General features: G+C 36.8%; 1 protein-coding gene across 1 annotated transcript; it reads right to left on the reverse strand.

Moving 5' to 3' along the window:
- Positions 1-908: 908 nt before the first annotated feature.
- psma3 (proteasome 20S subunit alpha 3) lies at positions 909-12,059 on the reverse strand. The gene is made up of 11 exons (XM_063006958.1): positions 11,928-12,059; positions 10,866-10,948; positions 7,962-8,085; positions 5,819-5,920; positions 4,842-4,915; positions 4,644-4,716; positions 4,434-4,499; positions 4,290-4,336; positions 2,815-2,882; positions 1,405-1,469; positions 909-1,225 (listed from the first exon to the last, which is right to left on the reverse strand). Exons 1-11 carry the CDS (start codon positions 11,946-11,948, stop codon positions 1,181-1,183), a joined length of 768 nt encoding a protein of 255 aa, XP_062863028.1. The 5' UTR covers positions 11,949-12,059; the 3' UTR covers positions 909-1,180.
- Between the last annotated feature and the right edge of the window lie 793 nt (positions 12,060-12,852).

Genomic DNA, 12,852 nt, shown 5'->3' on the forward strand with positions numbered 1-12,852 from the left:
GCAATGTCATTTTATTTACACCATGTCCCAGCATGAAGATAGAACCCATGACTACATTACACTTTTGCCTTTAAGTTGGTTTTAACTCTGCTTAAAAAGTGTAATTTTATTTTATAGCTGTATTGTGCCAATAACGCCTGCTTACTACGAAGTCGACAACTTCCAGAGCTGTGTAGTACAATTTCACCTCTGTGTATTTAGTCAGGCAGTCTTTCACTTTTGTTCTAGACCTGGGTCTGTTCGTGCATGTGTGAAAATGGTTTCTCAGGTGTATTCCCAGCTGCCAGGCTCTGGCATGATGACCTCAAAAAATACATGGTTGAACGTGTTGCATGATTGTTCTGTTCCACAAAGTGTTAGAACAGAACACTGCTTGGTGGGAACATCTGAGTGTTTAACCAGATTCAGGTCTAGAGAAACTGACGAGTGATTTTTGGCTTAAAAGTCTGAGAACAGACTCAGTTTGAATTGTAGAAGCAGAGCTATGGCTTCTGAAGGTGGAGAATAAAGTCAGAACAGCTTTCAAACTGGCTGTGTTTTTACAAACGACGTTTTATTATGGGCATTTCTATCAGCCAATAGTGTAAACAGTTCTTAAGTTTCCTACACTGGTGGTTGGCACTGCTGTTTTTCAGCATGAGGTTCAAGTCCTTGCAGTGTACTACTTAAGATTGTCCCTTGTTCATCTTTAGTAAAGACTTTATCCTGACCAGGGTTACTGTGGGTCTGGAGACAATCCAGAAAGACTGGGCATAGGGTGACTTACTCTTCACATTCTCAATGTCCAAGAACCATTTGTAAAATATTGATAGTGGACAGCACAACACTACTGAAGGTAGCACTTTTGTGGTTTAATATCGAGGAGGGTTCAAACCCATGCAGTTAAAAAATGCAAACAGGCAAATGGAAAGTTTTTTTTCTAAATTTAATTTCATATTGTTATAAAAAGAAACAAACATTTATTAACCATGTAAATGCACTCAGTTATTACTTTGTCAGTGTTTCTCAATTTTGGTCAAATGTCAAGAAACTGAACGTTTTTATATATTTTTATTTTTTCCTGACAGTCCAGGTTTAAAAATGTTCTTTTTAAGCTGTAGTTTATGCCACTTAAATGTGCATAGTTGGGGTTCACCAGGATTGAAAAACACTGCATTAAGTGAAAAGAAAGTCAAGTGGTTCACATGTTGTCTTCATCAGAGTCATCTTCCTCCTCCAGTGATTCCTTAAAAAACAAAGCAATGTAGAGTGTAAACTAAAATATAAACTGAGATGTTCGAATCACAGATTCAGGTTCAATAAACTTTACATTTGGACAATCAAGGACCAAATGTAGATTTTATGGTCAAGTACCAGTGTTAGAGACGACAACAAGATCCAGAACATTAATAATAGAATGCTTACTTTAGCATATTTCTCAGCCTCTTCTTTGATGTCCTTGGGTACAAGCACGTGTCTTCCTTTTGTTACTATTAAGAGATAATATTGGTATTATTAAAATGTGATGGCAAACGCACTATATGGACACAAGTATTGGGACAAAAAATTGAATTCAATTCTAAAACTTCAGCAGTTAGGAACCACAGCAACTCAGCCACGAAGTGGCAGACTACATAAAATTACAGAGCACAGATGGAGTGTTACTGAAGTGCACAGAGCATAAATGTCACCAGCACTGACTCAACTGCAGAGTTTCAAACCTCCTCTGCCTTTAACTTTAGCACACTGTGTACCAGGAGCTTCATGGCATGAGTTTCCATGGCCGAGCATCTGCGTGCAAGCCTTGCATCACAAAGCACAACGTCAAGTGTCAGATAGAGAGGTGTATAGCTCACCACCACTGGTCTCTGAAGCAGTGGAAACGTGTTATGTTGAGTAATGAATCGCGCTTCTCTATCTGGCAGTCTGATGGACAGGTCTGGGTTTGGCGAATGCCAAGAAAAGGTTACATGTCTGACTGCATTGTGCCAACTGTAATGTTTGGTGGAGAACATAATGTTTGGTGTTTTTCAGGGGTTGGTCCTGGCCCCTTAGTTCCAATAAAGGGAAATCTTAATGCTTTAGCATACCAAGACATTTTGGGCAATTGTACTTGTGGGAACACTTTGGGGAAGGCTCTTTTCTGTTTCAGCATTGCTGTGCTTAAGTGCACAAAGCAAGGTCCATAAAGGCATGTTTGGTGTGAAAGAACCTGACTGGCCTGCACAGAGCCCTGGCCTCAAATCCATCGAACACCAAGTAACTAAGTCAAAGTTACATTCACAGATGAACTGTATTAGATTGTCTTTTAACTGACAGTGCTGCATATGTGAGATTTTAAAGCGTGTGGCTAAAAACAGTTTTTTTTTTTAGGATTTTAATGTCATGTTTTACACTTTGGTTAGATTCATGACAAACAGTAGTTACTCATTACACATGGTTCATCAGTTCACAAGGTTATATCAAACAGTCATGGACAATTTAGTGTCTCCAATTCACTTCACTTGCATGTCTTTGGACTGTGGAAGGAAACCGGAGCACCCGGAGTAAACCCACGCAGACACGGGGAGAACATGCAAACTCCACACAGAAAGGACCCGGACTATGGGTGCTCTGAATTGATGTCAGTTGATGGATGCTTGTTCCATGGCCACTACAACCAAGTGAGTCAATACACTATTATAGATGATTTGGAGAACAGACAGTAAAAAAGTTTCTCCATCACCTTTAATTTAAAGAAAATAATTTGCACTGCTCTGGAGGAACCAGGACCACTCATGAGCTCCATGGCATTGATATATCAACACTAGAATAAATATTTTGTCTATTTCTTACCTTCTCCAACCCAGCTGAGTTCCAGTTCAAAAGCTTTGTCTTTCACCTCATCGTGCACAATGTAGATTCTGTAGGGAATAAAGCAGAAACACTGCTAGAAGACATAATCTATGCTTAAACACAACGACTGTATAATAAAGTGCTTATAAATGCTGCATTTCTTTCACGTCTTTATTACAACTGGAAGTAAAAAAGTGGTTCCTTTCCACAAAGTAATGAGCTGTAATTTATTATCTACAACACGCATGTAGGGAAAACTCTTAAAATGAATCTACATTCTATAAAAGTAGAAGCACTATTGTATGCACTTCCCCTGGTGTTAATTGACACAGTCACCACCCACCAAAAAAAGCAAAATTGCAGTGAGCATGTGTCTTGTACATAGAGCTACCAGCCAGTGCCTACATAGACAAGACTGGGCTGCAATTATGGACACTGCTGGCCGAATGAGAATAATGGAGATCATTGTGTGATTATCCTCAAGTGATACTGTATGAAAACCGCCTAATGTAATTGAAAACAAGCAGTTAGCAAAGTGCACACGTCGAAGGAGGCATCTGTTAGGTACGGCCCTCCTTGGTCAGGGTAGGTGCACCAGTGGAGGAGATCCAACTGGGTAAATAGATAAGACTAGAAAATGCATAAATAGAAGAATATACAGTAATCCCTCCTCGATCGTGGGGGTTGCGTTCCAGAACCCTCCGCGAAAGGTGAAAATCCGCGAAGTAAAAACCATGTGTTTATATGGTTATTTTTATAACCCGATTCCATCGGCTTTAGTATTTAGCATCTTGTCATTAAAACCAATGGATTGAGGTAGCACAGCATGCTAACGTCAATATAACACCTCCCTTCATGTAACGATAACGGTTACATTTCCTGACAAGCCCGAACTTGCAAATAAAAACACTCGGTACAAGTTTATACAAGTTAAAAATCAGTAATATTTTATTTACGTTTGAAAAGAACTCCATTCGTTTGTCTGCACCGTCAGCCATGTTTATTTTTCTGCGAGAGAAGAGCACCCGACCCGCAATGAATTCTGGAATTGCCTTGATCACTAATACCTTAATAAGGCAGCGTCGGATGCTCACTCGTTTTTGAGTGAAAATAACGTTAAACGTTAAGAAGTGAGGATATTAAGGCATCTAGGATTTGGAACAGCCTCCTTATCGGGAGCGCACACAGGATGACGTGAAATGCGTCTATGTAGAGAGAGAGCTAGCTTTTCGAACACACCCCTTGTCTGCAGAAATCCACGAACCAGCGAAAAATCCGCGATTTATATTTAGACATGCTTGCAAATAAAATCCGCGATAGAGTGAAGCCGCAAAAGTCGAAGCGCGATATAGCGAGGGATTACTGTAAAAGTGGTTGCTTTGTCTAACTGCTAACTTGCTAACTGACTTGGCAATAAAACATTTAATTTTATTTTAATAATTTGTGTAAGCTTGTAATAAATATACAGTACGTACATCTTTGCGACCTCTTTTACCAGCTCTCTGCAGGTCATCTCTGACATCTGTTGAAATACAAAGACATTAAAAAGGTTAAACAATGAGCGCAGCTAAAAAATCTCAAGCTCACAGTACCCAGTTAAACAACCAAAAAAAACCTACCTGGAGTTTTTCAATTTCTGTTTTTGCTGCTTGCTTGGCTTTTCCAATGGCACAACCCCAATAACCCTAAAAATACAAAAATAAAACCTTGGTTTTATAAATGTACACAGATGCCACAAATACTGAATAAATTCAACTTTAATAAACATTTCAGAGTTTATGTATGAGTATGTATTTATGAGTAAATGATTACAGTTTGCATAATCTTACGTATGAAATTCCTGAGGGGTCCACCATGTAAAGCTGAGAACCATCATCTTTATCATAAGATCCAAGGATGAAACTAGAAGGAGAAACCGCAAAGCAATTGTCATTTTACTCCCACAAACTTCCTCTGTAAACCATAACAGCATGGAACCTTTCTAATTCAGTACTTTAATAATATGCAGGCAATGGCCCCAAACTTACCTGCATCCAAAAGGACGTACAGCACTGTATAAGGTGTAAGCATGAACATACATCGCGACTCTGTCTGCCAGATGCTGTTTGAAAAAGAAAAGAACAGAACGCATACGAATCAAATGTTTAGCATGAACAAAACCTCTAGAAGCTAAATCTTCCTTTATAGCTTGGTGTAAGCCATCAAGAAACAATGGTTGCTCAAGATGTTCAGTATATTTCATTACTTTACATAATTTGGCTTTTTATTTATCCTGTCGTGCGCTAGCCCACTACCGCTGGGATCCAGGGTTAAAATTGTGTGCCTAAATACAGACATGATTTGTTATGTCTGAGGTCGGGGAATAGCCGAAACAGCAAAGCCTTTAAGTTTGTGGACCAGATGCGCTGTGGTGGTGGGGATAATTGTGGACCCGGTGAACTGGTGTCCTGTCCAGGGTGTGCTACCCACCATGACCCTGACCAGGATTGAGCAACGGTAAAACATGAAAATGAAATGAAATTATAGTCCACCATTAAACATTTTACTATAGCTACAGTTATTTACAGTGACTTTATACTAACGCTACAATCACAAACAGAAGCTTTTTAATGTGTGACAGTTGTCTTATACGATTTAAATAATATAAATGCATGTTTTTTTATTTCAATTGTAGCGCAATTCCTCTGAAGAGAACTGTGAATAAATCTCAATTTGGAGGTCTGAGCTCTCAAGAGCAGAGATTCTGTAGCTTCACTCTCAGTGCAAATAAACCCTCAACTGATGCAAATGGATTTAAATGACATTTTAAACAGGCAGCATTAATCAAAAAACACTTTCAAACGTCTTTCAAGTTTAGGATAACTGATTAATCCTTGACACTCCCACAAACAATGATTTTATTACTTTCAGACCCATTTTACCTAGAGTAAAACAGTTATAACTGTATCAGTATAGTATTTAAAAAATTACTACATAAGTGCAGTTGGTTGGTGCCTTGTAATACCTTCAACGGGATGTCATAGCCATAGTTGGAGCGGAAGTTGGACGCCTCTTCCCTTGACACCTCGGCAAGTGATCTGGCATCTGCAAGAAGACCTGCCACAGCCTAAAGGAAAAATTACAAAAAAAATGTATTCACTGTTTAAATTTCAGCTACTTTTAATAAAAAAAAGACCACCTAACATGGACTCCTTCCATGTCCTTGTGATAATCACCAGTTTATCACAATATTCAAAGGATGGCATGCACATTTCTGATTACACATTTGCAGTTTTACTAGTGTTACCATTCACATTAAATTTAGCTAATATTTTTATCCCAGGTAAAACACATGGCAACATATTTGATAAACAGTGGCAAGGAAAAAGTAATTGCCCTCTTTACAAATGCATCATTAACAGCAATTTTAAAAAAAAAGTACACAAAAGTAATTTAAGTAAATTACTTTTTATTGCTATCATTTTATTAGTTTAAGTAACACACTATCTAACACCAATATTGCTGTTGTGGAAAGTTCCAAGTTAAACATTTCCCTACTCTACTGTAGTTTAAGTAAACAACAGTCCAAGGATGCAAATGTGCTGTTACATTGAAGTTTCTACAGAACCACTAAGACATCATCTATAAACCAGAATTCACAAGTGCTAAACAGAAATTTAAACATAGTCCTGAAATAGTGCAACATTTCAAAGGCTTCTACAAGGAATCTACATGGGATCAGTCAGCCAAATTCTCCAAAGGCTCATGGATTACTCAATTACAAAGACAAATAAAAAAACTACCAATAACAAGCGCTCGGCTGGTGCAGTGGTAAAACATGCTAGACCTTAACTACTAACATCTCAAGTTCGAATCTCAGCTCTGCTATCAAACACAACTATGTCTGAGGAAGGATGACAAAAGGAATCCTTTTTGCTGCTGCAAATGTGGCCTCTGTGGCTGGTTAATAATAAGACAGGGAATAATGGAGACTCTCCAAAAATTATACTTATCCCTGTGTAAATCTGCCTCCTGCAGGTGAAAAGAAGGGGTTGACTACTGCAAACATTTCAGAGGTAAATGTAAATTTTTTTTGTCCATGAGTTTAAACTGAGGTAAAATCAAGTTGTGCAATAGAACTATAATCAAAACTAAACAAGCAAGTTCACATCTGAATAGCTAAGAAATCATTATTACATGTTTTAAAGTGGCCCAATCAAAGTCAGAACTTAAAATTGAGATGCTGTAGCAAGACCAGAAACAAGCAGTTCCTAGCTAAAAACTAGCTGTGTGTATAAGTAAAAAAAAAAGTTCTGCGAGTTCTAACATCAAATTTAATACTATGTAGGTAATGGTTTAATATTTGGACGCTTAGTGTTTCTGGATATTTTCCTTAATCTAATAAAAATAAATTTTACAAAATACTAATAATAAATTTTCGCTAAATAATTATAAAATTAAAAACACTGTATATAAAATTAAAATATAATATAAAAAAAATATAAAAGTTTTTAGTAGTGGTCATTAGCATGGGACAATTACCTTTTTACATCAAGGAATAGCATACAGAATAGCATACAGAAGTACAACTATGTAGGAAGAGCTATGTTTAATCAAACTTTACATTTTGATATATTCTATTTAAGTTTTTATTAAGCTTTTGTAAGGCTCTTTAGTTCAAGCTCAAGTGCTTGTGATATTACATATTCTAAACACTTTTTGTCCTGCCTTTTGATCATTTTTGGTCATTAAAAGGTCCTGGAATGCCACAATTGTGGTTTTTCTAACACTGCAAAACTGCTTTAATAGGCAGATTGTTCTAAAATTGATCCTTATTCCCAGGTGTGTAAACCAGCTCTTCCCAAATAATTCAGATATAAAGTCAATTTTTGTGTTTAAACAGGGCAGGTACTGGATTAGTGATAAGATTCAAGTCGGTTGCCAGTTCAAGCCCCACTACAGCCCGGTTGCCACTGTTGGGCCTCAGAACAAGGCCCTTAACCCTGATTTGTTTAAACAGTATTGTCAGTCAAGTTTTAAGATAAGCAAGGTATATACCATCATTATCTGGGATCTCTAGTAAAAGGCAAGTAGTCAGTGGTTGTTTTGAACTATAATAAAAAAAAAAAAGCTAGTGCCATGTACCCGTCTTTATCAAAAATACGTACCATGCCAACATGACGATCAATGTTGAAGATGCGCTTGTTGGAGCCCTCTTCATACAGTTTGGACAGCACCAACTTCTCTACACCAAAAACTACTCCATCTTTACAGCGGATTCCAATTGCTGTGCTGTAACAATAAACAAACATGCTACAGATGAATCTGTAAAAACTTTAAACTTTACCTGAGATGTCTAAATAGGGTTAAACTTTATCATTTTAAAGCTTAGTACTTCAAGCAAGTGATTTTAACCCTAACCCTAAGCATGTTTGTCCTGAGAAAATTGAGCCAGAAAGCCAGAGAAAATTGAGCCAATGACAGTTCATGTTTCAAAACTTTTAATACTCGAGACATCGGCGTTTCTGCTTGCTACAGAAACGCTAATGTCACTGGTCCAGTTTTCTATTGCATTTTTTAACAAAGGTTTTAAGAGGAAGGACTTTTGGCATTCTAAGGATACCCCAGACAGAGATCCATTTAAATACTCACACCTAGCACCAAATTAAAGCAGCCAATTCACCTTCTACAACCCCTGGCAAAAATTATGGAATCACCACTCTTGGAAGATGTTCTGTCAATTGTTTAATTTTGTAGAAAAAAAATAAATCACAGACATGCCACAAAACTATCATTTTTCAAAATGTCAACCTTCTGGCATTAAGAAACAATAAAAAAAAGAAACAAATATAATAGTTGTGGTCAGTCACAATTGCTTTTTTTAGATCAAGTAGAGGAAAAAAATATGGAATCACTCAAATCTGAGGAAAAAATTATGGAATCACTCTGTAATTTGCAGTTTAAAAACAAAACATCTGCAGCAGATTAGATTTGCTAATTATTCTTCAGTTTAAAAAGAGTGCTTACACCTCGGAGAGCTGTTGCACAAAGCAGATTGTCATGAATCATGGTTCCAACACAAGATATGTCAGTTGAAACAAATGAGAGGATTATAAAACTCCTTCAAGAAGATAAATCATTGTGGAATGTCGCAAAAGATGTTGGTTGTTCCCAGTAAGCTGTGTTTAAAATCTGGACCAAGTACAAACAAAATGGGAAGGTTGTAAAAGGGAAGCACTGATAGACCAAGTAAGACATCAAAGCATCAAGATAGAAAACTTAAAGCAATATGTCTTGAAAACAGAAAATGCACAACAAAACAAATGAGAAACAAGTGGCCGGAAAGTGGAGTCAATGTCTGTGACTGAACTGTAAGAAATCACCTAAAAGAAATGGGATTTACATACAGAAAAGCCAAACAAAAGCCATCATTAACACCTAAAAAGAAAAGAACAAGGTTAAAGTAGGCTAAAGAAAAGCAATCGTGGACTGTGGGTGACTGGATAAAAGTGATCTTCAGTGATTAATCGCGAATCTGCATTGGGCAAGGTGATGATGCTGGAACTTTTGTTTGGTGTCTGTCCAATGAAATTTATGAAGATAACTGCCTAAAGAAAACATGTTAATTTCCACAGTTGTTGATGATATGGGTCTGCATGTCGGGTAAAGGCACAGGGGAGATGGTCTTCAATAAATGCCAAAGTCCACATTGAAATTTTGGACGCTTTTCTTATTCCATCAGTTGAAAGGATGTTTGGTGATGATGACTTCATTTTTCAAGATGATAATGCATCTTGCCATAGGGCAAAGGACGTGAAAACTTTCCTTCAAGAAAACATATAATGTCAATGGCATGGCCTGCAAATAGTCCGGATCTCAATCCATTTGAAAATCTCTGGTGGAAATTGAAGAAAATGGTCAATGACAAGGTTCCAACCTGCAAAGCTGATCTGGCAACAGCAAGAGACAGTTGAAGGCAGATTGATGAAGAATACTGTTTGTCATTAGTTAACTCCATGCCTCAGAGAGTTTAAACCATTATAAAAGCCAGAGGTGGTGCAACAAAGTAATAATGGTGCAGTGTTTTCTAATGATTCCATAATTTTTTCCTCAGATTTGAGTGATTCCATATTTTTTTCCTCTACTTGATCTAAAAAAAAAGCAATTGTGACTGACCACAACTATTATATTCGTTTCTTTTTTTATTGTTTCTTAATGCCAGAGGGTTGACAGTTTGAGAAATGATAGTTTTGTGGCATGTCTGTGATTTATTTTTTTTCTACAAAATTAAACAATTGAAAGAACATCTTCCAAGAGTGGTGATTCCATAATTTTTGCCAGGGGTTGTACATGATTTTGGCAGTGGAAAAAACCAGAGAAAATCCAAAGAGACAAGAAGAGAACATGGCGAACACTATATAGATGGTAAGTATCTTCTCAAGACCAATGCTGGTGTGAGACCCCGACTCTTACCAGCTGCATTGTGCACCCACAGCTTTTTCCAATAATAACAATACAGCTGCTTCAACAAAATATTTAATTTTGCTAATTTATTTCACCTAATTAACTGGGTTTAACTAAGACATAGTCCACTCCAGACTAATACACTACTTTTTTGCATATTGCCTTTCCATCCACAAAGATTATCCTTAACCTCAACCAAGGTAAAAAAAAAAAAAAAAAAAAACATTGTAAAAAAAGAATTTCGAAGAATAACTTCCTAACAATCGTTGCAAGTACCGAAAAAACTTTCAAACCCTGCACTACATGGAATTTAAAAACCATTAAGTTGTACTCTATGTGGTGCTGAATGTAGAAAGTAGAAAACCATTTCTGATTAGGCCTAATCCATGACAGCAGCATTAACACAGACAGCAACAAAAGTGAAAGAAATGAAAAGGATCAGTACTTGGCCAGTTAGTGTGTATCCCCAGCATGATGTTTTTAGGAGCAGAAAACTTACTAACCATATTAGAGTGGATTAGAATTTCATAATGGAAAAGGGGGTTCAACAGGACCAGGGCTTAAAAAAAATAAAAAATAAAAATTTCTTAGCCAAAAGAGACACTTACCTGCTGTTCTCCACTGCTTTCATGGCATACTCTACTTGAAATACCCTTCCATCGGGTGAAAAGGTGGAGGCAGACAAATCATACTAAATGCAATTTCAGAAACAAAAATATATAGTTAATATATGCATTTACATAGGGCATGTGGTCATTGTTTTGCATTTATAACTTCTTTTACACCAAAGTAAAAAAGTATCACCACATCATGGATTGCTATTTACTGAACTTATACAACGAACAAAACAGTTACAGTCAGACACTTATTTTAATTCAAAGGACATTTAGACTTAGCAAATGCATGTATAGGTACAATACTTTATTTTTATGCATTGGCAGAGCGTTAATTAGCAACTTTATTATTAATATAATTACTTTTTTGCAGTAGCATCGAGCGTTCATTAGTAAGTATTTTATTAATTATTGTACATTAATACAACAAACACAAAAGTACAGTGTAAACAACAGTGAAAGCCCTTATGGATGATTTGTAACAATGTATTTCCCTACACACCTTTTCTATGGTGTCTTGCAACAAATCTCAGAATAAGGACACACCAAGTAAGAGTATTTTAAATAATTGGTGATTTACTTTCACTTTTAAAATACAGCCATGTGAAGCTCTGAACGCATGTTAAACTAAATGTTAACATAATAAAAATAATCATGTAAAATATAAGGTCAGCTCTGTTGCACTATTTAGTATTATGTTGTGTTCGACATGAGGCCAATGTGTCATTTAAGTGCAATAACTGCAGCCACTTTTTCATTGTTAGCAAGCAGTGACTCAGCAGAGGCAAAATTGAAAATGAGATAAAAACCTCACTAATCACACATATTACCTATCAAATCAAATCTGCATAAATGAACCGTTAATGATATTGAATTAAACTGCAGTGAAACATTGTTTTGAACTGAACTTGCCAACTTAAACACCGCTAACAGCAATATGAAACCGTCATGGCTACAAGAATGACACGCCAAAACATTCACTAAATAACCAACAGTGTGTCTAATAATGAATTAAATCATTCAAACTACTGAAATAAGTGTAAATAATGTACTTACTCCGGTACCGATAGAGCTCATTTTTACTTTATTACCGCTTTATTATACAACAAAAAGGCTGAAGTGGATAGCAACAGCCTCTGCTAATGTTAGCGGTAAGCTTCGCCTGACCCGTCACTCCGCACTAACCAGCATTCTGATTGGTCGCAATATCATCCAATCACTAAATGAACATCTGCTGTGACGTAGGCTGTTCGCTACACGAGTCCTATACGTGAAAATGAATGTTCATTACACTAAACCACTGACTCTAAAACGTGTAGTTTGACCTATTTCTTTGTAGATTTAGTTTATAAAATCAATTTTAAACGTTAAGGAAATTAGGTAAATACGCATATTTTTATGCTCCTTTATTATAATTCTGTTTTTATAATTTATTCATTTGTAAAATTTGAGTTGTATTAATGTACATTTTTTCCAATGGACCTGTCAAACAGGAAACATATTCTAATAATTATGACACATATAAGTGAGTTATTTAGATTTTTGAAGAACAATGCTAACTACTAAGATTGGGTGGCACGGTGGCTAAGTGGGTGGCACGGTGGCTAAGTGGGTAGCACTGTCGCCTCACAGCGAGAAGGTCCTGGGTTCGATCCCCAGGTGGGGCGGTCCGGGTCCTTTCTGTGTGGAGTTTGCATGTTCTCCCCGTGCCTGCGTGGGTTTACTCCGGGTGCTCCGGTTTCCTCCTACAGTCCAAAGACATGCAAGTGAGGTGAATTGGAGATACTAAATTGTCCATGACTGTTCGAAATAACCTTGTGAACTGATGAACCTTGTGTAATGAATAACTACCGTTTCTGTCATGAATGTAACCAAAAGTGTAAAACATGACGTTAAAATCCTAATAAACAACTACTAAGATTAGCTCAGTGGGACACAATGTATAATATTAAAAAAGCCCTATCCTTGTGCATATTTATGA

Source organism: Trichomycterus rosablanca, chromosome 13, assembly GCF_030014385.1.
Source record: "Trichomycterus rosablanca isolate fTriRos1 chromosome 13, fTriRos1.hap1, whole genome shotgun sequence".
Lineage (NCBI taxonomy): Eukaryota > Metazoa > Chordata > Actinopteri > Siluriformes > Trichomycteridae > Trichomycterus > Trichomycterus rosablanca.